Here is a 25,497-nt window from a genome sequence, read left to right on the forward strand (position 1 = left end):
AAGCAGGGCGTCGTCCTGCTCGCTTCCAATTCAACACCGGCTTTGCTAGCGGCTGCAGCCACAGCACGCTCTCAGAGGACCGTGCTGAAACACAACACGCCTTGCGAACCGCAACAGATCATCTCACCTGCCTGTCACAGGATAAAACTGGGTTACAAAGCTGTCAATTTTTATAGAAGCAGCTTTCGTCTTGCCAGTCGGGGAATAACAACCTGACAGTAGCAACAGTTTAAAACCTGTCTGCTGACAGGGGAACTTGAACGTCAGTCTGCTAAAACGGGTACCTGCACCTCACGTCGTAACTGTATGCAGGTCTCTCAGATGAACTGCCTCCAAATCCCTCACGATTGTAAGCACTGATGCAATGCTGCAGAAAACGGGTATCACCTAAACCAGTAAGAAAGTTGGAAAGATCACAGGAGAGCTGGGAGACCCCAGCAGAAGAGGCGATGCAGGAGAGCCAGGGGCTCTGAAGCAGAGCTATGGGAAGTGCCCAGCAGAGCATTAGGGGACACCAGCACAGGGGCGGAGGATGCTCAACACGAGCTCCACCTGGCAGGCAGATGCTGGGGCACAGCTGACATGGGGATGAGAAACAGAAAAAACACCAAAACCACTTCTCCACTAGATGAAAAGGCCATGACAGCCAAGACTGACCTACGCAAGTTGATGTTACGCCGAGGATTAAGCGGGAAGCCAGACATCTGGTTATTCCAGAGTCTTGAGGAGCCCTTAAAAATGGCAAGCCTTGATGAACACAGCCATTTCTCCCCCTGAGAGAAACGGTGTGATAAAGTGGCCTGCCCCAACTCACTCAGCCTCACTCTCTTTGTGGGGGAAGCTTTGAAAATTTAATTTATTCACAAAAAGACCCAGGAGCAGCACGCAGGGACAGCAGCGGGGTCAGAGCAGCTTCTACACCTGCAGCTGCAACCAACCTTCCTCCCTGCCGAGGGGCAGCCGGAGCAAAGGGACCGGGTCCCCGAGATTCCCCGTTTCTGTTTTGCGCTGTCTCAGCCAGGAACGGCGCAGGGATCCTTCCGTGCAAGCGCAGCTTCGTAGCAAAGCAACTTGCAAGCCAGAAAACTCCAGGCCCAAGTGTAAACGTGAGCCAGCGAGTGCAGGGGGTGGGAGAGGAAAGGGAGATATTAGAGGCAAAATACCAAAGAAAAGGATTTTTTAAAAGCCTCTGGAGGACAGACAGATTTTTTTTCAATAAGGGAAAGCCCCTATAGTTTACAGCAGCTGCAGACTAGTGTAATCCTCTGCAGATTACAGAAACTATTGACCTAATAATCTTGCTTGGTATTGCAAAAAAAAAAACCAAACCCAAAAAACAAAAAAATGAAAAACCTAGGAGTGTGAAAGGTCGGGGTATGCTCCCAAGCGACCTGGCCCACTCATTCCTGCACAGGGTGGGGTGCCTGCCTTCAGCGTGGGATGAAATTAGATTCACAGGGCAAATTAAGGAACTTTTGCTTTGGATGCAGGACCCAGCCTGCTGAAGGTGAGGACTCAGGATCAGCACACAGAGGAAACCTTAAAATATTGCAAGATTAACTGGACATCCGTAACAGTTTGTCAGCTCTCCCAGTTGTGGGGGTTTTTGGGTTGCTGGGTGATTTTTTTTTCGGTTGTGTGGGGGTTTTACGTTGACATGGCTGGTTTGTTTGTGCTCGAGGAAGTGAAGTCACGCCACGGTGCTGCGTAGAGGTTTGGGTCTCAGAGGAAGAGCAGGAGGGGGAAAGGTTTTTGCACAAACAGCACGCGAGAAAGAAAATAAAGCAAACTTTTCCAGCGCTTTTTTTTTATACACTTTAAAGAGAACCAAAACCTGTCTCTTCTGGCTCTGCACCAACCTGCAGAGAAGATAAAGTCAATTTCTAGAAACAACATCAATTCCTATATTCACATTATGTGAGGAACCAAATGAGTTTGAGCCCTGGGTTTTATCTATGTCCCTGCTCTTGCATCGCTGCAGGAAAAGGCACTTTGTGCATCCATTTTTGATGGCTATAAGACCTTCTCCACAGCTAGCCGGTCCTGGTACCACATCTTAACTGTCTGCTAACAGGTTGGTGTCCCGGGTCATTGCAAGGGCTCTGGTTTAATTTTTAAAACAATTTGCTCAATCAAATGAACCCTACTCTGGCCATTACATGCAAACTCATTAGTAATCACCTTCTGATGAAGCAAATTTTCCATACCTGAGAAAGACCAGCTGATACCACCTACAAGCCTTTACATAATAAAACATTTTCCAGCTGAATTAAAAAACCTGCAGTACATTACAGCCACTCAGCAGAATATCAAGCATGAATATTTAAGTAATTCCTCATTTGCTGGCACAAGGAAATCATTCTTCAAAGAGAACACCAGAAGAGGCCACAGAAGGTATCTGCATGCCATGCCGTTGCAAAGGAAGCCTTTCTGAGAGCAATTCAGAGCAGAGGAGATGGAGACTCCCCCTCCCGCTCTTCTGCAAAAGAAGAGAGAAATTCGGAAAAAAAAACAGCAAATGGGGCAGAAGCTACTGCCATTACCTACATGGCATCGCATGCCTGATTAGGGCTCTTCTGCTACATTGGACGTATGAAATGGGCCACCTTCTGAAGAACTGAGAACAAGGCATAAAGAGGAAATACTTAAAACACTTGCAGACTACAAGTATTTCATTATATCTCGAACCATTTCAAGCGAGTTGCATTTGCCAACTCAAAAGGAATCTGTTGGCTTCAGACTCCAACTGGCAAGGGCAGGAGGGGACAGAGGCCAACGCGTGCCCCAAGGACTACCCAGCGTGGGATGAAGGAAGAGCACTTGCTCCTCCACAAGCCTACGCTCCCCCAGAGAAGAAAGCAGGCGGTGTTTTGGAGAGGTCCATTCTACTTTTTCCTCTGCTGGGATCCGACAGTGATGTGCTTATACCCACCGGCACCGTGACCTGCACAAAGGTGGTCCTGCAAGGGTGACCTGTCCTAAGCATTGCCCCCCACCATCTTTTTCTTCTCCACCTCCAAATAATTTCTGAATGCATCAGATGCGACAGCAGTAACGAGTGTATCACCTGACACTGCCAGATCACACCTATCAAGTGCCTTTCATCAGACAAATCTTGATGCAGCTGCAAACAGTTAAAACCTCTAAAGCTGTCCAAGCTACAAAGCATCAGAAAAAGATGTCTTCTTTCCCAGTCCCATACTTCAACCCCTGGTCTAATGATCTCAAGTACCCTACCTGTTCAAGGTTTATATGCAGCTCACAGGGTATTTCCACCTTCTACAAATCTGAGTTTTTATTTATATGAAAATGCTTCGAGCTTTTGAAAGGGCCAAGTTAACCTTCCTTGTGCAACACAAAGTCTGCACACAGTTCAAAGTTATGGCTGCAGGGAATCAGCCCTCTTCATCTCGGAGACACTGGTTAGACAGCATCTCAAAGCCACGCTCTCTCCTTCAGTACATGTCTAGCTGACGTTGATGAGATCTGTTGTGGCCGAGGCTAAGATCCTAAATCCTCGAGTGCCAAGGCACAGATGGTCTTTAAAAACATAGGGTATTTTTTTAAAAGCAGCTGGCACTTCTGCAGAAAGCCACATGATCTCCTCTGCGACATAACTTTTTCTCATTTCATGGTGGCTAATGAAGAGTTCAGAGCTGATGAACAACCAACCACATGTCCTCTAAAGTAAGATGAGTTTATTCAGTGACAGGCTGTTCAGGAAGCAGGACTCCAAACCCTTTATTGAAGAAAAGCAAAGAAAACAGGATGCTAAATTACCCGTGCCAGGACAGAAAAGCAATTAAAAATGGGAAGGCTTATTAGATCATCCAGTTTGTTTCTAAATAGCCCAGGCCAGGGTTGTTCTTTACAAACTCTAGCTCTGTCCAGCCCAGTTAACAACTGTCCCAAATGATTTGGGATACATCATTTCCCATCAGAAGTTATGCGATACTTAACAGAAGATTCAACTCAGGCCTTCAGCTAGCCCTCTTTGCTTTCTTCATCGCTACTGCCGGCACTCAGCTTCACTGCATTTTAAACCTCCAGCTAACATGCAGCTAACATCTTCCAAATCATGAGTTGCGTATGCCTGTTCCCTCAAGCGCAGCAAGGACTGACTTATTTCACTTTCCCAGCTGCTTGCTCCCTTCCACTCAAGACATCATCACACCAACAGGTACCACCCACGAACACCAGCGTGCAAACTGGCAGCCAGCTGCACCGCGGTGTCTGTCCACACGCGTGTTGCCTCCGGGGACGGAGGGGAAGCTCGCCCCCCGCTTCAGCGTGTGCAAATAAGCAGCAACCGCCGAGCAGACAACCTACCGTGAACCCACGCCCCGCGGAGCTTGTTTGCGCAGTTGTAGGCTTGAATTCTCACAGACAGTTTGTGTCTACGTTAGGAGCATTTGGACAACTTGTAACCGAACACTGTTGGTTTTTCTACATAATTCAATCCCTCTGGAGCCTCGCAACATACTTCTCATTGCACTTGGATTAGAGACTTATTTTGCCTCCAAGAAGGCAGCTATGGACCTTAGCTTCGCCTGCCGCTGTTGATGCTCACGTTTCAGAGACCATTCCTTCCGACTCGCAGCCCTTCTGGATCCTGGTTTCTGGAGGAACATTCCTGCATCCTTCAAAGCTTAGTTCTAGCCCAGTAGTGAACATTACAAACACAGAAGCTTGTTGTTTTGTTTAATATTAAATATAGTACATTTTGTTAACATGCTTCAGCTTCCAAGACTGAGAGATCACAGGCAAGAGCTGTCCCAGGATAAGCCTCTTGGGATGAATCCCCTCCCAAACATTTTAACGATGAACAGAAGCAAAGGAATTTATCTGACATGATCTATAATAAGATTTCAATATAACATTCAGCCTACAGCATTTCTAAATATGGCCAAAGATCACTGAAGTTATTTGGCATTATTTCATCTTACAAGGATTTTCTTTCACTTATTCTGCTGTGTTTGCATACACGGGATTCCACATCCATCATGGAGCAAGGTCGCCTATTGTTCAGTGGGCTCTGGCTGAGGTAAAATAGGTCTCAGGACCAAGGTTTGCAGGTGCAGAATTCGGATTATTTTTTATTTATTTATTTAAAAAAAACCTTTTGACATCTACTCACAACCTGTAGATACAGGAAAAATGAAAGTGTCACCCTTAAATCAAGAGATGAAGCAATTCTGAAGCCTGATGGGCTCATTCCCTTCCAATCCCCACCTCTTCCCAACACACACCACTACATCCATTAGGATATTTGAGGTAAGGAACCACCTCAGTCTTCTGAAAAGCAGTACATATCAAAACACCTCACCACTGGCTGGCACTCTTTCTTCTCTTCCCTCTTCCCAAACATCAGACAAATCCCCAGGGGAAGGAAAAATGGAAGAGCAACTGAAGACAAAGCCAGGAAGACACAGACCAAGTGCATTACTCGAAGTGCCATCTCAGTGCTGAGGAGATCTCAGAAGTCTGAGGTTGCACCTTCTCCAACATAACGTGAGAAGAAAGTGCCAGTTGGGTGAGTCCAAATTCTGCTGTTATGCAGGTAATAAAGCTTGCTCTGCCATTTTTGCTCCAATTTTTACCTAGGTCCTGCAGCCAAGATAGCATCATTTCTTAAGCCAAGACAGAATGTGATCTGCAGAATGCCCATGACCACTCTCACATCAGCAAGGACTCTGCCCTCGGCGTCGGTACAGGAGATCTCTTTACAAATACAAGTGTCATTTGCAGCAGCATTTTGAGCATAAAGCAAATGTCTCCCCGCAAGACATTAAATAGGCTTACCATGACGGTGCAGTCCTCAGAGCCACTGGCGATGACCTGGTCATTATGAGGACACCAGTCTATGTCCAGCACCGGTCCTGTGTGGCCACACACTGTTGGGTAGGACTTGTCAATTCTGCCTGTCTGAAGGGGGAAAACAAGGAAGAGAGCTGTAATACACAGACAGCACAGAGCACATCTCTCAGAGCAGAGGAAGATGCTTCCTAATTCTCCATTAACTCTTTCAGTATTCACAATTCCATTAAATTTGAATCATCACCATGTATCAGTAGAGGAAATGAACCAGCGACTCTTCTCCAGCACCAACTAGCTGGAAACTCCCACTGGTGCAGGACAAGGGTTCAGAGGTTCAGCACGGGAGGGCTTTGACCCCCTCGGATGCAGGGATGCTTTGCTGCCTGTATCTCAGCGTTTGCTGCAATGCCATCCATTTGTCTGTCCCCAGTGTTTCGGGAAGAGGGCTCTGCCCGCACAGTGAAGCTCTGGCTTTGTCTGAGCTTCACAATGGCGGCAAGCAACAGCTAAAGATAACCAAGCTAAAATTTTAATTGAAGAGTGTTGCTGGTCATTGAATTTACCAAGTCTGCTTGTTTTCATCATAGAAGTATTTTGCTTAGAAGGAAAGTTTCTAGGAAACAGTTGTGCAGAGTAAAATACTGTTTTTAGGAATAAATACTGCCAACACAGACTGCCACAGCCACCCACCCCTGATCCGTACCTGCCTCTCTATGGCCGGAGGACCAAGGCCACCAGCCCACTGCCAAAGTCAAGCTCACTACATAGATGAACTTTCCAAGAAATCAAGCTAACGAGATGTTCCCATTTGAACCGAGACAAATCTAGTGATGCCAATGCAGTTGTTGCGAAGACACCAACTTTGCCAACTGGGTCTGCATTTCACTGATGGAGCCCCTTCACACCCTGAAGCACCTGACCCCCCCAAACTGCCGATGCACCTGGTACCCAGCTTCCTCTGTGCAAAAGGAAATAATCACTCTAGCTAATCATCATTCTCTCTCTTGGTCAAGTCTTGCACACATGGGAAGCAATATTTAAAATACTAAAGACACACAGCAGTAGTGGCAGGGTGAGCAGGAGACTCCGGCGCTTCCAGGGCCAGAACCCGGGTCCCCCTCCGAGGTGTTTTGTTTCCAGGGAATGCTGCGATGGCCTTTTTATGAGCGATGGGAGAAGAGGGGCTGGAGAGAGAGGTCTGGGACGGGGTCATCTTCTTTCATGTTTAAACATGCAGAAGAAACGGTTGCCATTTCACTTCTGCCATTCGGTGACGACATTCCCCAACCTTGGAGGTTACATCTCTTAATATATGCCTCCTACCCATCTCCATGCAGAAGGCTGTTCCTATTCAACGCTGTCTTACGTACAAAGGATCAGAATAATGCTGGATACTGGCTTTTGAAGACTACTGACCTGAAGACTCCTACTAGCAACAAAACAAGATACAGATCCAAACAGACTAAGTTACAGAAACTAAACCACCACTATTTTCTAAATGGCCAAATTTGGTTTCAAAAAAGACTCAGTGATTCAAATGCTTTTGAAATTATTAAAAGTGAAAGCGTTGTAGATGAAAAGCCATAAACCAGACATTCAAAAATTAAAGTCTGTGTAATCCCTCTTGGATGCCATAATGTGAAATAGGATTTAAAAAATTAATACACCCAACTGACATGTATAGTCCATCCATTTCAATTATCTAATTAAAAAAGAACCATGCAGAGCATATGCACATGAACATATTTCAGAAGTCACATTACAGGCCAAATACAAATATAGACCTAAACCAAAAGAAAAAATACGACTAATACTGCGAGATGTCAGTGACTACCTGTTCTTGCTCCTACGCAGGGCTCAGAGCAATCCTCTAAGAGGAGCCTATGGTAATTATTTGCAGGCTGCACAAGTGCTTGTCAGTTTAGTTTAGAGTTTTTACAGTAATTCATTACTGGAGGGAGGGAAAAAAAAAATCAATTTGAACAAATTAAACCACAAACTTCACCTTTCAGTTTTGATCACGATGAACCTGAACAGTACGAGCAGCAGCAGCCAACTGCCTGTGACAGCCAGCTGACCGCAGGGACCAGGCAACCCCACCGCCTGCTTTTGATCACCTAAAACGAAGCTCATTTTTTAAACCAGCTATCTTGTACTTCCATTAGCTCACTAAACGGCAGTGCTCCAAGGGCAGCGAGGAACACCAGACAACAGAGGCTCTGTGTGAGCCCGTGGCAAGAGAGAGCTCCCAATGCCCGAAAGCAGAAGGGACCAGCGCGGCCACGGGCTTCCAGCTGCCACGGAAGAGCGAGTCCCCTTCCCTCGGCGGGCGAAGCAGCAAGCTGGAGTAAAGCTCAGTCTTGTCACTAAGCTAGAATAAAACCCCGTCTTGTCATCAAGCTGAGGAACTTGAGATGGATGCACAGGCATGGCTGTTTTGGACGAGGACAGCATACGTTGCTCGGGCCAGAGCCATCTGGATCAAGAAGAAATTGCAGATGCACAAAGGGGAAGTTAAACCAAACTGAGCAGAAATATCTTTGCACCATGTTACAGGTGAATACAGATGATGTGGATAAGCATCTAAAGTGTACCTTTTTCCTGCCTGGATGTGGATAGTGACGTTCGAAAACCATTTCTAACAAGGGAACAGAGTAAGGATGGGGAAAACGAGATGTTATTTAGAAGCAGTGTGGGAGATGCAATAACTTCAAGCAACCTCAAACGTATTTATTCACAAAAATTTACAAAACCAAGCAAGCAGAGTACAAACAGCAGAAGATGTCACGCTGCCTGCAAACACGACAGCAACGCCAGGGGAGACGCGCAGCCCAGCGGCATCAGCTTCTACCCTCGGGCACAGCACTGCTGCACTAGAGGACCAATGCGGCTGCTCACCAGGGTCGACAAAGAATAGCGTTGAAACAGCAAAATGAGAAGAAATAAGGATGTAAATGGACAGAAGGGCTTACTGGCCAAAAGGCTGCCGTGCTGCTCGAAGCTGCAGTTCAGCTAGCAGAAGTCCAACCACTTTCAGAGAAGTTACTGACTTGTGGTCAGAAATAACAAAACCGCCTTCACAGCACAGAGGAAGCCACGGTGCTTTCCTGAACACGTAAGAAAAAGCAAGAGTTCTCCTCAGCAATGCTTCTAAAGGCACTTGATCTGCTCCACTTTAAGAAAAAACACTGTTATTAGAAAGCGTGACCCTTCAAAGGGGATCGGGAGGGCTGTCAAAGGACAACAACTCATGTCACCACCCCAGGGCCTGACCCAGCTCACCTTCCCCTCAACCGCCCAGCAGGGTAAGAAAGGAGCTGGGTTTAACTCAGGTGAGTTACTTTACCACCTCTCTAAGCCCATTTTGTAAACGCTGCCCATGCAGGCTGCACCGCAGGCTTCCTCCTCCCAGCCGCGTTCCCCTCTCCGGAGCAGGGGACCCCGATTCCTGGCATCGTGCCGGATTAGCTGTGCACAGAAGAGCTTTAAAAACAATATTTGGGGGGCTTTCCCAAAAGAGAAAGACCAGGAACCCTGCAGTAGGGTGTTAAAAAAAAAAAAAAAAAAAAAACTGCCAGCCTGTAAAATTACCAAATTCAATGTTTCTAAACGCTATTCCTTTTAAAAGGAATGCCTCTCCCACAAGAACACCATGAGGTTTGCAACTTTGCTGCCAGATGGGTGCTTTTTCATGCTACCATAATGCTCCCAGGTTTGAGGATTTATTTATTTATTTTTAAAATGTAATCTTTTAATTAGTTAAGGATTTTTTAAAATAAGTCTCAAGTGCTGATAAACAGTTTAAAATTAACTCAGTACGACTTCAAGAAATTAAATCCTCCTCATAATCCATTAGGACTTTGGCTGAGCAACACATCACAGTAACAACTTTTGAAACTCAGAGTTGTATTTGATAAAAAAGTCAGCCAACAAGGTGAATTTGAGGATTAGTATTAATATGCTGGATGGCGTTGACTAGAAGCACCCTCAATATTCAGGTCCTTCAAGAGGTGGTAAGCTGACCTTACCAAATGAATTCACTCAGTGCTTTCATGTATCCCAGATCAGAAAAAACAGACAGATGAGAAAAAAAATTACTAAATCCAGAAGGGACAGATAAGCAGCACAAGAAAACTGTTCCTAAAAGTGGTAGTCTTATGAATTAATTTGACTGTCTTATGATCACTTCTCTGCCAGAAACGGGCAATTGGTTGTAGGAAACAGCTCATGGATTATGGTAAAAATGCCATGGAGAACAGCTGCTTCCCTCAAGCCATGGTTGCGCTCATTAAGATCGCCATTTAAAATAGGGAAGTGGCATCGAGTTGCACAAGCAAAAGCAATTCCCCCACCCTCGCTTTGCAGAAGTTTGAGGAAGGAAATCGGGTCACAACTGCAAAGTTTGAAATACAAACTGACTGGTACCTTTTCTCTGTTAGAGAGGATATTCCTTTTTTCTTAGTTAAATTTTCCTTACAGCAAACTCAAGTTTCACAAACTCCAGTTGAGTGAAGTTTTAATGTGCTCTGGCCACCGAGCCTCCACCTCTGGTTGCAGCAGCTGGTCACGCAGGAGGCAGTGGGGAGAAAACACTGCAGTAGGATGTAATGAAAGTGCATTGCGCTCTCATGACCATGACAAATAGACATTAGTCACCCAGCAAACCAATCAAGGCATCCATAACTAATTTGGAAGATTATGAAAAGTGTTACTGCCAAAAGGTCTACTGTAATGTCATGAAATAAGAGACTTTCAGGCATTCATAACTGCATACTGCTTTCAAACCGGACCATGATAAACATTGCTTGTGACCTCCAAAAATTCCTCGGCAGCGCTCCTGTTCTCGTTTTATCACCTTGACAGCTGCAGGGCTGCGACATTACAGTAGACATTACAGGCTGCTACAGAACGGAGACAAAGGTCCGTGTTCCGGAGTGCCCAGACCTAAATGGATGCATAAAGAGGTGGGAAGAAAAACGCGGTGACGGACAGGAATCCTGCACAAAGCCAACCCTACCCGAGCAGCGAGAGCAGGGCTGTAAAAACCACAGCACTGTGCGAGCCCAGCGGATTTGGCATCACCGCTCAAAGCACGGTTTGGAGGGTTTCGGGCGCGTGGGCAGCCGGGTGGAGCAGGCAGCAACGGTGAGGTTCGTTTCACGCCGCTGGCAGAGGAGCTGCAGCAGCTGGGGGACTTCATGGTTTGCAGTGGGTGCTCGCAGCTGACTGGAGAATGGAGATATAAGAGCTGGTTGCAACTGCAGGATGCTTTACCCCAGAAAAGTCTTGCTTATCTGCAGAATCCCTCACAGAATTAGTTGCAACCATCAGCTACTCGCATGCTGGCCTTAGAAAAGGAGGAAAAAAAACAACAGAAACAACCCCCCAAAACCCAACCCAAACTGCTAACTCCTATCACTCAGAGCTGGGTGCACAGCACAGCTCCAGCATTTCAGCTGATGTCTGTCCCAGTTTCTAGAGGAAAGCTCTAAACACACTTCAAAATTAAATTTCAGCCTCAGCAAACTTTCAGCTGAGGAAGCCCTTCGGGCAGAAGATGCAGAGATTCAAAGCAGAGAGACCTGCCAGTGCCCAGAAATTACATTACAACTAACAAGATATACAGTTGCTCTTTTGTTCCATCCCTAAAGTATGATTTCAATGGCAATTACTTCCCCTGTTAGTAAAATAGGCATACTACCTTTCCAAGTGAAGGAAAACTAATCGGTGTCCTAAAACTTTAGGGTCCTGGGATAAAGCGGTAAAACCCCACTGCAGTTCGGGGGATGGTGGAAGATGAGCACCCATCCAGGCAGGGCAGAGGTGCTGAGCAAGGAGGCAGCGCCCAGAAAGGATCCACAGGGAACCACAGCCTCGCGTCACCCAAACACGCTCATTCCCAAGAGCTGGGAACAGATGATCCGGGACTCCAGCATCAGCCACGCTCAGCAAAACAAACTGGGACCAGTAAAAAGGCAGACGGGGAAGGAGGAGACAGAAGAAAGTCTGGACGGGGAGAAGCCATTCTATTCCAGCCGTTTCTGTTAAACTCATTTTGTCCCTGGGCTTCCAAGATTTCAGTTTAGTTGGAAGTTTTAAGCAGCTAAAGCAGGATTTTACCCTCCGTTTCAGGCCCACCTGCAGCCCTGCTCTAAGTGTGCTTATATGGATGGTTTGCATATATATATATATATTTGTATCCTACGTAAACCAGTGACGTTATGCCATGCAGACAACACAGAAGTTCATGCTGCTGGTAGAGCAACATTATTTTTCATCTGAATATTGGACAAATACATAACTTATGAGGACTTACTCCACTCCTTACACTCCGTTTAAACCACTGCACACAGACAAGAAGGCTGATATGGAGCACGCGTAGTGCAACAAATGCAACAATCTCTCTTTTGTAGCTGCTTGCAGGCAAAACTATCAAATGCAACTTACATTTTCATTACTGGACAAGGCCTTAAAACTGCAGCAATATTTGTACAAACCATTGGTTGACTGTAAGACAGGGGAGAGTATTTGCTGCTTGCTCTCCTAGAGAAATGAGATTTATTAGCCACACTGCCTGCCCTCTCTTCCCTAGTACACTAGAACCTGATGATCCATTGGAATCAAACTGACAGTGATAAATATAAACTTTTTTTTTTTTTAAATCAGCTTTAGAGAAAAATCCAACGTGAAATAAAAGAAAGAAATCCAAATCAGTGCCCCAGGAGGGAAGGTGCAGTTGTAACTCAAGCCCGGGTCCCTCCGGAGCGGCACGGGCACCCCAGCTGGGCTAGCGAGGCACCCGCGGGAGGTGGGCACGTGCCAACGGGCCGGGAGAGAAAGGACCTGTAAGGGAGCTGGCGAACGTTTGCTCTATGCGGAGCGAACGTAGGAAAAATCTGCAAGAAACCAGGTTTTAGCAGTTCCGCTGGTCACGGGTAACTTAGATCTTTAAAAACCACCAGTGTCTTGCTTTTTTACTCAGTTGTTGCGGAGTTGTCTTGAATTTTAATCTCCCCTACCCAACATTCAAAACTACTTGGAGCTCATGGAAGTCTGACCAAAATTTAGGGGGAAATATCCCTTGATAGTCTTCAACCTTGCAAACTTCTCTCACAGGGACACTGCTACGAGACAGACCTACAGCACCAGTACCGACAGGGGCTCCATGGCAGCCGAAGTCAAGACGACAGTAACTCATTTTAATTCAATCCTTCCATCCACATTCCAACTAAAATTGCTGGAAAGGCTCAATGAACCCATCACAGCAGTACCTCCTGATTTTATTTTACACACAATTCAGAAAAGGATGATTTTTTTTTTTCTCCCAGTCCTTCCTGGAGGAATGAGAATCTGGAACAGCTGATTAACAACTTACATATGCCATGGTGGAACACTGAGGCATGTCACTTGCAGAACAACATATTCCTTCAAGAAGATCATTCCCGAGGTGTGCACTCACCCACCCACATGCTAATTCCCTCCGAGGGCACCCATCCGATCCCAGCTTCTGTAGGAATGCTGCCTATGTAAAGGGAGTGCAATAAGAAGTCAGGCACACAAATGGAAAATCTAATAAAAGGTATATCCAAAGGGGACTGAGTAAGCCTCTCCTAAAGGCCTTACATAACGTGACTTTCAGCTGAAGGCATCTTTCTCGATGAACTGAAACAAAAAGGAACCCTTTGCAGCAGCTTTTTTTCAGATAAAAACTGCAAAGATTTTTCGAGGAAGGAAAACAAAAAAATTGTATCCAGCTCTGCTGTAATGTAGACCCAGCACCAGAACCATGCACTAAGCCCAGGTATTTGCAAGTCACTTTCCCCAGCACATCGAGAAACCCACAAAATTTTCATCTGGGCTGTAAAACAGGGATCACCCATCGAGCCGGGCAAGTATATCCCCCACAGCCCCTCTCCTTTGACAGCAGAGGCAGGGAAGATCGCCCCGCAGTTTCAAGCATCATCCCAAGGGAGACGAGCACACCGAGCTCGGCACAGCGAGGGGCACAGCCCTTCCCAACAGCATCCCAGATGCTGGGAATGATGTGCAGAAGCGAAGACGCCAAGCAACCCGCCCGGTCCGGGCTGAGCACAGGCGGGCCGCAGGGGCAAGGCAGAGCGACCGACTCTCGGCCCTCGCACGACGCCGTTGTGGAAGCGCCCGCCCCGCCAGTCGCGCCGAGAGCCACCGCGGCAGCGGCACGCGCCCATCCCGCTCGCTCCGGAGATCCCCGGGGGATGCGAACAGGAGAACGGCTTCTTCGCTTACCTCCCTGACTCTTCCTTAATTCCCTAACAACGGTGACTACCTGCCACGCGGGAGGTGACCTCCATCGCATCCAGCAGCACATGCCCACCAGCAAGCAGGGGCTGAGGCATGCACCACTTGAGGGAAGAGTTTTATCCTGAGGTTCCTTCCCTGTGCACCCGCTGTTTTGCCTGCCATAAGGCTCAAAGAAAATCAACTCTAAGTCTGCAAGCTTCCCGTTTAATAGCGATACTGTACATTAACGCTTTGCTCAGCACCAGTCACCCGCGGTCCAGAATAAGCAGGCAAATACTCAGTGTTTCTCCCTGGTGTGTGCAGCCAATGCTGATTAGCTTGACTCTTACCATTTACACACCATTAAGTGACATAAATTTCAGCTTTTTAAAAATACATGGTTCATTCCAACGGAGGTCATTTCCCTGCAGACCAAGCAACCTGTGGGAATTGCAATATTTCAGCAACTCAGACAGCGGCCGTGGCTCTCGCTGGAGCATGGGAATGGCGAGTTCCTGGCAAAGACCCTGCACATGTGCAGGCAAGAAAACAGGAAGCTCAGACAAAGCATTTCCACAGCCACCAGCCCCGGCTCAGCTGCACCAGCCCCGGCGGCTGCGGCTGCTGCTGCTCCGCACCGGGCTCTGCGGGGAGCCCCGGGGGACGGAGGGTACGGGGCGGCGGGAGGGCACCCCCGGCCCTCCGCACACCCCCACCCGGGGGGGGACCCCTCACCACCGCCGCCGCCTGCCCACGCCCCGCGGGGGCGGAGGAGCGGCGGGGCCCGGAGCGCGGCGGCGGCGCAGGGGTTAACGGCCGCGCACTTGCCGCGCCCCGCCTCCGCCAATCAGCGCGGCGGCGGCCGGCGGCCCCGAGCGCTGCCATGACCATATAAGGTAAAAAGCCGCGGCCGCCGCAGTGCCGCTGCGGCGGGAGCGGGTGCGCGCGCGCGCGCGGCGGGGCGGGGGCGGGAAACCCGGCGTGTCCCCGTGTCCCCCCCCCCCCCCCCCGGGCGCTGGGTGCGGGTCCCGGGGCGCCCATCCCGCCCCAAAAAGCACCCATGCCGCCCCAAAAAGCACCCCCCCCGCACCCCCAGCCCCTGCCCGTGGCCGGGGAGGGAGCCGGGAGCCGCCCGCCTGGCAGCAAAAAGCCACCGCCACAACCCCACAATATTGCTGAAACTTGGAAAGGAAAAAGCCATTTAAAATGAGTAAAAACTCCCTTTTCTGTGATTACGCAGGCCCTTTGAAGCGCAGGCCCGGCTCACCCCTCGCGGAAGGTCAAGCCACATTAGAAGTAATTCAGAGTGACCCGCACAGCGCCGGGTTCGAGCGGACACGATGCAATTAAGTTGCAGCAGGGCCATTTTCCCTGCAGACGCTGGCAGCCTCCTCGAGGCTCTGACATGCAGCAAGTGTATTTTTATGGCTCAATTTTAAAATTGTACCAAAACCATGGTTTAAAATTAACCCTCCCCCCCCCCCCCCAATATAACAGCGAGGATCTTGCTGTGGGAACTCCAATGAATACCTCTGCTAAGCGGGCTCAAACAGAAATCAAAATGTTAGGGTGGTGAAGGAACTAAAGGAACACTTTCATCAGCCAAGGCTATAAAAATAAATGAGGAACACAGGAACTGGTTAGAGCAAAGCCAGCAACGTGTTGCATTGCAAAAGAACGTGTCAGGCTGGGGGGCTTAGGAACAGAGTTCCTCCAGCTTTGCACGAAACCTTGTCATATGTAAATATTAAGTAGCTGCAGAAGACAAGACAGGAACATCACTGACAACGCAAAGGCAATGACAAATGCAGAGGAGGGCAGGGAACAACTGCATAAACGTAAAAACCAAAACAAACGTAAGATGGCACTTAAAAATGCAAAAGGCTACCTAGCTCCGGATTAGCAGGCATTTCTGCCAGGGACTGAGAAAACATTGAGAAATGAGAGAAAAAGAGGGGTGCGCGTCCTCCGCCATCAGTGTTTGCACCGTGATGCAACACAAGTGCAACTGCCTGCTGTGTTGAGCAAGGAATTTCTAATCGAGATCTGTGCCATCGTGCGTGGCTTGGGCAAGAGCAGGACACGTGGGCCGAAGATGAGCGCAAACCAGAATACTTGCAAAGAAGGGCTGTTAATAAGATGAGAAAAGTGGAGAGCTATTTAAGGAGGCTCGGGGTTTGGCTTGCTTCACTTAGCACAACCGAGGCATAAGTGAGAACTTGCTGCCTCTGTCCCTGTAATGCACTCGCCGTGTGGGATGCTATATTCAATTCTGGTCACTATTTCTATATATAAACAGGGCAGATCTGCAAACGGAGCTAGAAAAAAAGGACAGGGCTGATGACAGACTGAGGACATTTTAAGTGTATAGTTAAGAGAAGCTTGAGGGTCAGAAAGAAAGTAATTAATGTTACAGAAAAAGACTGTCATCACAAGAATTTGCCGGTTGAGCGTCAGAAAGGGAGATGAGAGCACCGCTCTCCAACAAGGGTGGAAGAAAGATGCTCTGCAATTTTTCCATGCAGTATCAGGGGCAACAGGAATTTATTTCAGTCTGAGACACCGCTCCTGCTCATTTGTGTGGTTTATACCACAGCATTGTAAGAGACTGCCAGGAAGGCTTCTGTACCCATCTTTTCAGCCTCCCTCCGTATCTTTGATCCGGCCATTCTCACAGCTGATGGACAGGAACCTAACTTTTCTGTGTGTTTTGCAAAGCACACCCCTGGGGTTCTACAAATAAATTCAAAGTATAAGGGAAAGAAGCAGAGTATATATACGGGCTCACTGAAAGGTTATTTATTGGAGACTCAGCGGCACTTTGCACAGTAGAGAACGTGAGGGGTGTTTCCCTGCCCAAGATCAGATGAAGCCCCTCACCTCAGTACGTCAGGTAGCAGGGGATAACAATATCTGGCTGAAGTATAATAAAGCCTAGACATAGCCCTGTGACCTGGGAGAACCGCAGGACAGCTGCAATGGTACTTGGAGGAGCTGTTTTCTTACCGAGATTATTGTCTTATACCGTATAGAGAAGGGGCTGGCAGCAGCCTAGACCAGCTCCGATGCCAGGACCACGAGGCCCATGGAAATGCCCTGCTTGGAACCAGCTCACTCCTGCCCATCCCTCTGATACGGGGCTGCGAGGAGTAATGAGGTTCAGGTGCATTCCTGAATTAAGTGACACTTGCAGAGCTCAAAGAGCTGAATCCCTGACAGTGGAAAAACCTGACCGCTGCTACCATAAAAGAGGCTTCTTTAGGAGTACCATTCTACGTAGACGCTTCTGCCATAAAGAATTGGCTCAGATTAGTCAAGCAAACCGCTTATTTACTGTGTTTAATGTACAGGAAGCATCAGACTGATTACAGAGACGTTAAATGGATTCTTACATGGCACTACTGAGCAGCATTTGTCACAACACAGCACAGACTTCACAGCCTTAGTCTTATTCATAAACAAGTGCCGAAATGACAACAAAGCTGAGCATGTAATAGCGAGAAACTTTCAAAAAGCACTTACCTTGTGCAAAGGCAGCACCAGGAACGCTCCGCCACCGCTAGCATCTACAATTATTGCAACAAATCGGGGGTTTACTGCACAAAAGGAGCTATCCCAAGTAACACGGGAGACGCGGATGTCGTCGTAACACTGATCGTTTTTCACCGCTTGGCCAAACACGTGCCGAAATTTGCTCTGTCGTACCACTCGCCTCATTGTGTCTGCGGAGAAGAGGAACGTCAAAAGAAGGAGATCAGTTACAGGTGCAGGGACCTCCTGCTTGCCCAGAAGACGCCTGCCAAGGACCTCCGCAGGCCCCTCTCATCTGCACCATCACCCCGCTTCCAGCGACGCAGAAATACGGTTTCACTCACTGTTCCTGCACCTTGCTTTACACCTGCCAAGTTCTCAGCCAGCCTTTTTTTTTTTTTTTTTTTTTTTTTAAAATAAAGTTTCAGGCTCTTTTGCCCCAAACACAACTGAACTGCGCTTCCAAGGGTGTTTTACAGAAAGAATTTGCCAGTTAAGCATCATTTTTCCCCTTCTAAACGTATTCTCTTATTGCAGTAAAGGAAGTTCCTAATCCTAAAAGCAGTTTTTAGACAAGTCTCCACATATTTTCAGGGATAAATCTGGTCTCAGATTGAACTTGTTTACTTTCAAGTCAGACAGGGTCCAGAAGATGTAAATAAAAATGCAAGCTCTCAAAATCCAGTGTTCCTGTGAAGTGGTTCCACATGTTCGCTAGCTTCCATTTCTTTCTTCTAACTCCAAAATCTCACTAAAAAAATAATAAAATTAGTTTCCTAGGCAGATAGGAGTAATGGAAACAAGCTAATGACTCAAATTAACTTAGTGTGTCCGTAGCACTTCTCCTTCTCTTGAGAAAAATAATTTTCAAGAAGGCTTGAGTTAAAATAGAGGGAAAGGGACTGGCGTGGAAAATTCCAGCACCCGAGCCCTGGAAGAAGACATGGGCACAACACCGCGTGCAAACACCAGCCCTGGAGCAAGCATCTGTATTGCCCTCCGTGTACGCAACCTACAGAGCCCTCGCGTCTGGGAAGGACTTTTCCCATCATAAAAGATTTTTCTCCCTCAACCAAGGCTTGCAGGAGAACGAGGAGCCTCCATATAGCATCCTGCTTTTACATATGAGAAAAATATTTCTGCCCCGGTCTCTAGGGGAAGCAAAAAAAAAAATTAAAAAAAATTAAAATATGCAGAGTCCACCTCCTATCTTGCCTTCCAGTAGGTCCCCAAGCACATGCAGAGGCTGGGAAAAACTGCTCAGCTCCACGGAGCTTCTTGCTCCAGACCCACCAGCCTGACACTCTCAAGTGAGAGACTCCGAACGCGGCTCCAGCACGTCTCCCTCTGCACAGCCTGTCTGCAGCAGGAGTGATAAAAGGTTGTACGGCTGTCTCTAACTGCAAAGGCTTTGCATGAAAGCGCAGGGAAAAAGAGACTTCAGAATGATCGCTGTTTTGTAGTCTTGGAGGTTAAAAAAAAAAAAACAACAGCAACAAAAAGCTGAATAACTAGAGGAAAGCGCTCATCAGAGCTGGGAAATAAGCAGTCACATAATATGTTTGAAGGGGAGAAAAATGTTACAATTAACATAACAGACAGCTATGGAGTGAAATGTTCTGGTTTCCGCATAGATAAGAAAAAAATAGAGTATTTGTTTTCTACCAGCTCCCCCCGACCGCGTCCAACTGAAGCATTTGGGAGTCGGCACTGGCCATCTCCACAGCGGCTCCGTCTCCGGCGCGGGCAGCTGCTGCGACACCGACCCGCTGCCGCGGTGGACGCGCCACCAGAGCCACCAGCGCGACGGCAAGAGCGAAGCCCAGACCGAGGGTCGCAGCCCAGGCAGCGAGTTACCCGTTCGGGGAAAAGCCAGCCTCTCTGCAGACACAGATAATAAATGCACCCATTACAGGGTCGTTTTTCCGATGGGGACATCTGTCCCTGGGCGTGGGGTGGAGGCCACCGACCCCTTTCACACGGGCCACGCAGCTGGCAATGGCTTTCAGCCACCGGTGACCTGAACTGTACAAGCTGGTGGCACAGGCATGAAGGGTTCTGCCTTTATTTCCAGCCATTGCGAGTAGGTGGGTCTTCCCCACCGCGTTTCTCACGGTACCGTTTCTATACTCATGTCCTGTTAAATCTCCCCAGTGTATTATTTCAAAGCTACAGAAGTGCCACAAACCCCATTTTATTAAGAACTCACGCAGTTTAAGAAAAAACAGGTGTAGTTTATAAATGCAAAATTTTGTGAATGATTAGGGTATTTAAGAAGTCCATATGAAAAAAAGCTATATATAAATTATTAACAATTACTGTCATATTACAGATGAACTTAAGCTTCCTCTGCACTCAACATCAGTTAATAGACTGTGTAATACACTTTCTGCCAGCTCTTTCACTTACAGCACAAATAAAAGGCCTGTTCCATGCTGGACACACCCGGTGACACCAAAGTGCAATGGGAAGTCATAAACCAGGAGCTGCTCCCCAGCGCCAGCCGGCAGGTAAGAGGGCAAAATCCAGACACCGATTTCTGTTTATGCTCGTAACGCACAGCAACACCCCGAGAGTTCATGTTCAGCTCCAGAACGGGATGGAGCGGCTGAAGCCGTAGAGCAGACAGCACCTTTCATGCAATGGGACTATGAAATATTAGGAGCAAACCATTACGCACACAGGACATAATCACCTGGCAGTGATTAATTAAGTGCACCCAGTTTTGGGGGGGGGGGGGACGACACAGCTGCTCCACTCACAGTGCAATGCAGGTTTTTGGGTTTTTTTGGTTTTCAGGCAAAGGAAGAGATTAAGTTATCCAAAATGGATGGGAGAAACTCTGCCGAAGCAGATGGTACGTCGTGCCTCGAGGTGGAGCGCTGCCAGCGCCGGCGGCTGGGTGGGCTCCCCGGGGACGCGCGCGTGGCCGTCCCCGGCGGGGAGGGAGGGTGAGGCAGGGCACGGCACGGCTCTGGCCAAGGGCACCGGCCCCGTTCCCTGGGTGGATCCACAGCATGATCCCAGCCAAGCCCCAGCCCCACTGAATCACGCCCAAAGAAAAGGTGAATTTCAACTCAAAGATCCCCGAAAGACAAGAAACACGCTGTATTATCAAGCTGCCCGAGGCCCAATTAAGATACATCATAAAAAAATGCAGTTCCACACCCAGTTACTAATTTATTGCGTCGACTCATTCGGATACCTGTCAGACATTTTCATCCCGAGAGGGCTCCTCCCAGCCATAAGCTGTTTGGGCGCTGCACGGCAGGCAGGGCTCTGCTGCCCCGACCTTCGCATCCGCGGCTTCGATCCTGCCAAGTCCCGCAGCGAGCGCCGTGCCCGAGCGGCATCACCCCCGTCCTCCCTCCCCGGCACGCGAGGTGACACCAGGCCATCCCGCAGAAGCAGGGGTGTTCTTGCAAAGCCCGACGTGCTGCAACACCGCAGGAAGCTTGCAAACAGCTCAGCCCTCTCCCTTCTGAAAAGACACCTCGCAGGTCTTTTTGCAGCAAAACCCTACTCACTCATCTGCCTGGGGTGCGTAACTCGTCTCGGAGAAGGGAAAAGTACCCTGCTATTGTGCAGAGTCAATTTTCATGACTGTTCACCCACCGGCAATGTTCCCATCCCACTGTGCATCAAGATTAAAATCTGATGGTTGAGAAGGAGGTAAAGCGAAAGCTTAAACTTGCCTTGCCGAGTTAACGCGCAGCAAATTGCCCTGTGTCAACGTATCACATACCCAGGGTTTTTGCAATTTGTCCGCTTTAATGCTGGCAATGTCGATATGATAACTAAGAAGAAGGATTACGTGTATAGCTTGAATAATTATATCTTTCCTTCACTTGATCAATACCAGAACACCAGCAAAAAATGCTTATCTCAAATATCAGATACTGGGAGGTCTGCCACCCCTGCCACTCTAAGGGAAGAGAAACACCCTTTATCCTATGGTGAAATTCCACTGCTTTCTCTCCCTCGTTTTTACCATCCGATGGAAAGGATAATTTTTCAGTTTTCTATAAATGACTTTTAAAAAATGCAAAAAGTCAGATGTATCCAAAAATACCCTTATTTGTTCCAAACGGATTTGTTCGAGCACACCTTCGCTGCCCTCTTCCCCACCTACAGCTCATCATCCTTAGCAGGAACTCTCTGATGAACACATGGCGAGCAGCCTCCAAGTCCTCATTTCCATAGCAAAGGGAGTGATTCTTGGCGTTGGATCACAGCCATTTTGATCTGGCTGCTCTCCAAAGAGAAAGGGGGGGAAGAAAATGTGCAGGCTGTAGTTATAAAGAGCAGCGACTGCGGAGCTTTCAGCACGCCACAGAAAGCGAGCAGGTGAAAAACAAAACAGGGTGAGCTTGATCCTGAGCACCAAAAAAAAGTCATCTTCTCCCTACCCCAGCCTCCAGTTAAAACGTGAGGAGCATTTAGTATCCTCATTTGTTTCTCAGTACTGCAAAGGATCCCCTCCTCCACCATCTGCAAGAAAACCACAGCTGAATTTGGTTGCCACAGGTTCTCTCAGCGGGGCCACGTGCAGCCATCGGTGCAGGCAGGCGGCAGGCAGGCTGCAGGCAGGAGCCCCCAGGTTGGCCACTTGTTGGATTATCAGGTGAGACACCAACATCTGAGATGATTCACCATAAGGAAAGACTGATTCAGCCCCTATCACAGGCAAAAGTATGACCTGGGTCCCTTGGAAAATGACTTTGGAAATACCCGAGTAGGCAAGGAAGCACATCCATGGTGAACGGGGCTGTGCTAGGGATTTACTCTTAGGAAGTGGACTTGGAGCAAGAATTTTAAAAAAGGAAGTTAATTAGATCATTGTCTGTGCTGATAAATCTTAGCTAAGGAGCTGGAACGATCTCCATACACTTGCTAGACAGGAAATATTTTCTTTTTTCTTGTGAAGTACAAATTTGGAGGATTTAAAACCTCACAACTGGGAGTTGAAAGGAGTTTAAATTTTGCCAGAGTTACAGCCCTCAGCAAAATTAAAACAGAAGCGTTAGACACCCTGCAAAGGCCACTACAATAGAAGTGCTGACAGATCTACGACTGCACTGATCTCCTGGATCCCGCTCCGGGACACACAGCACCTTACACATCCTGGGGGGGACATCGGAAAGAGCCGTCAAAACTTTTCTTCCCCCCCAAAAAATTTTTCTTCCCCCCCCCAGAATGTCAAGTGACTTCCAGCTGAATTTTACCAAACATTTAACTTCACCTCCCACCGCCTGTGCCCGCCGTACAGCTCAGCCGCTGGCCTTTGTGTCAGCATTTAAAAGGACCTTAGAAATGCAGGATGCCGTCAGCCGTGCTTGCACAGTGATACTTTTCATTCCATTTCTTTCTGATCTCCCATCATGATGTGTCACAAGAGTTACCATGAGTTTGCCCATTTTCCTGTTTATAAAGGATTTATCTGTCTCAAGAATCCAACAGATGTGTTTCTGTGGCTTCGGAGGGTTTTCAGCCTGCTTATGCAAGAGGAAGCGCATCCTGCTAGGGAACACTTACAGGAAAACCCCCCACTAATGGCAAAATCCTGCTCAGCCCATGTGATTGTGATCCCTTCTGGACAGACAGACATTGGAAATAAAAGGCTAGTTTAAGTCAAGGCAGCCGTAGGCTACTGTTAAAGGGAGGGCGAGGAGATACAAACCCACTCGACAGGGAGAACGGCACTTACGAAAGGTTGGTACTTGGGACTGGAAAGGCTCTTCCTTAAGTGGAAAATGTCAAGAGAAGTTGCAGCTGTTGATGGCGAGCCCCCAAACTCAGAATTAGAGCCTTATTGAAGAGGTTGCATACACTTCAATGGCAGCTTTGGAATAAACGTACGGTCTCAGATAACTATTACCAAATCAGATAAGGAGGGGGGGAAAAAAAAAATCAAGATACACTATAGGCAATGCCACCAGCACCAATTATGAATGATGATTAATACCAGGGGGCACCACCTCATTTGTTATGGGTTGGACAGGGTGCTGGGGCCAGCAGGGAGAGGGGACAGTCCCACCGGTGTAACTGCAACACGGGACAGCCCACGCCACAGGCGCCTGATGCGGGGAAGCCCAGAGGTTTCTCGAGTACCAGTGCATTGACTGTGCAGCCCAAGGTCCCTCTGAACACCTGGGCTGAGATGCTTGGGCCTCACCTGCAAAAGCGATGAGCGCTCAGAGCTGAAACCTTTTTTAAAAAAAAAAAAAAAAAAATAGAAAGTATTTTATAATCCTAAGTCAATAATGAGGCCATGGGTGTTTCAACCTGAGGCCTCAGTGCCCCCAGCATGGAGAAAACACCCTCCCTCACAGCAGGGCTGAGCCACATCTGCAGAGCAGCTGGCCATCATGGAGATAAGCACCAGAGAAAAGCCCACAAGGAATCTAGTAATTCGCTCTTCAGAGCACTTTGAACATCATATGGTAGATAAGGTACAGAGCCGCATATGGAATGGAGGATATAAACATTCAGTCATTTTAAGGCCATAAAGACACCACCATCCCATCGCATCTCCTGCTCCACACCGGCAAGGAGGACTCCATCCCACCGCTGTGGCCATCATCGCATGCCCAACAGAGCAAGGGGCTGGTGGAGCAGGGACTGAGCTAACAGCCGTACCCCACCGCATGTGAAAAAGGGAACAAATATTACCCAGGTTATTTCCTAATCACTCACTTCTGGCATTTCTTAACTTCAGAGTGCTTGGTTGTGCAACCTCCACGGGTTCTGTAACCCGTGCGCGTGCATGGCACGTTGTACACAAGCCCAAACACACATACATAGAATCACAGAATTGTTTAGGTTGGAAAAGACCTTTAAGATCATCAAGTCCAACCATTAACCTAGCACTGCCAAGTCCACCACCGAACCACGTCCCTAATCTACCCGTCTTTTAAATACCTCCAGGGATGGGGACTTGACCACTTCCCTGGGCAGCCTGTGCCAGTGCCTGACAACACTTTCAGTGAAGAAATTTTTCCTAATATCCAATATAATATATATGTGCCTTTGGACATACGCTGCCTTGTGCTTAGTCTAGTTGCACACATATTCCACATAAATACCTTACAGCCTTACCATACTGCACAGGACAGCGTCTTACAAATGTCTCAGAAGACTCACTCACCTAGAAGAAAAAGTCTGCCACATCATTTTAAGGACAGCATTTTTGAGCACACCTTTGGCAAAGGAAGGAAAGAGAGACACATCCGTGGGGGAGGCAAGCGCTTGCTGCTGGCTCCACCAGTTGAGTCATGCAAATAGCACGGACAGTGAAGTCCACCCGTTCTTTGAAACCAAATGAGCATGGACTGACAAGCCCCAAAGGAGCACCCTATCCACCACGGGAGACCAAGGCCTACAGCAAGTGTAGTGTCATACAGCAAGTTCAGGGCCACAACTGGCATTAGACCACAAGAGCAGTAAATTGCCACCATTGGCATGGTGGAGAACCAGTATGCCACCAGCAAGGCTGAAGGAGGACTTCATCTCCCTCTTCAAGTATCAAGGGAATCAGTGAACTCAGTCTCGTGATAATAAGTCTTGCAATATCTGGGCAAGGGAGGAAGTGGAGGGGGAAAAAAAAAAAAAAATCACATGGCCACAAGAATTTCAGCTCACCCTACAACTTCACATGAAACCTCTGGCAGAAAAAAGGAACAGCCACGAATACCTTGACGCAGTCCTCTACTTTTAAACATAATGCTATTCCCTCTATGGTATACCATTTCAAATCAATTCATATTAAGCCCGTTGCTGACAGAACTTTTGTTTTCAGATGTTCGGAGTTATTTAAACCAAGGGTGAACACTACTACAGATGGTCACAATTCCAAAATACATCATATTTGTGCACAGATTATTTTCA

At 47.9% G+C, this 25,497-nt stretch overlaps 1 protein-coding gene across 2 annotated transcripts in view; it reads right to left on the reverse strand.

Moving 5' to 3' along the window:
• Positions 1-25,497, reverse strand: part of CORO1C (coronin 1C) — a 48,636-nt gene that overhangs the window by 11,631 nt on the left and 11,508 nt on the right. For both annotated transcript variants that reach the window (XM_082324648.1, XM_082324647.1), the window contains exons 2-3: positions 17,602-17,801; positions 5,803-5,925 (exon numbers count right to left, since the gene is read on the reverse strand). In XM_082324648.1, the coding sequence (XP_082180774.1) occupies positions 5,803-5,925; positions 17,602-17,796 (318 nt within the window). In that variant the 5' untranslated portion in view covers positions 17,797-17,801. The remainder of the gene's footprint in view (positions 1-5,802; positions 5,926-17,601; positions 17,802-25,497) is intronic.

Source organism: Platalea leucorodia (genome assembly GCF_965183815.1).
Source record: "Platalea leucorodia genome assembly, chromosome: 12".
Taxonomy (NCBI): domain Eukaryota; kingdom Metazoa; phylum Chordata; class Aves; order Pelecaniformes; family Threskiornithidae; genus Platalea; species Platalea leucorodia.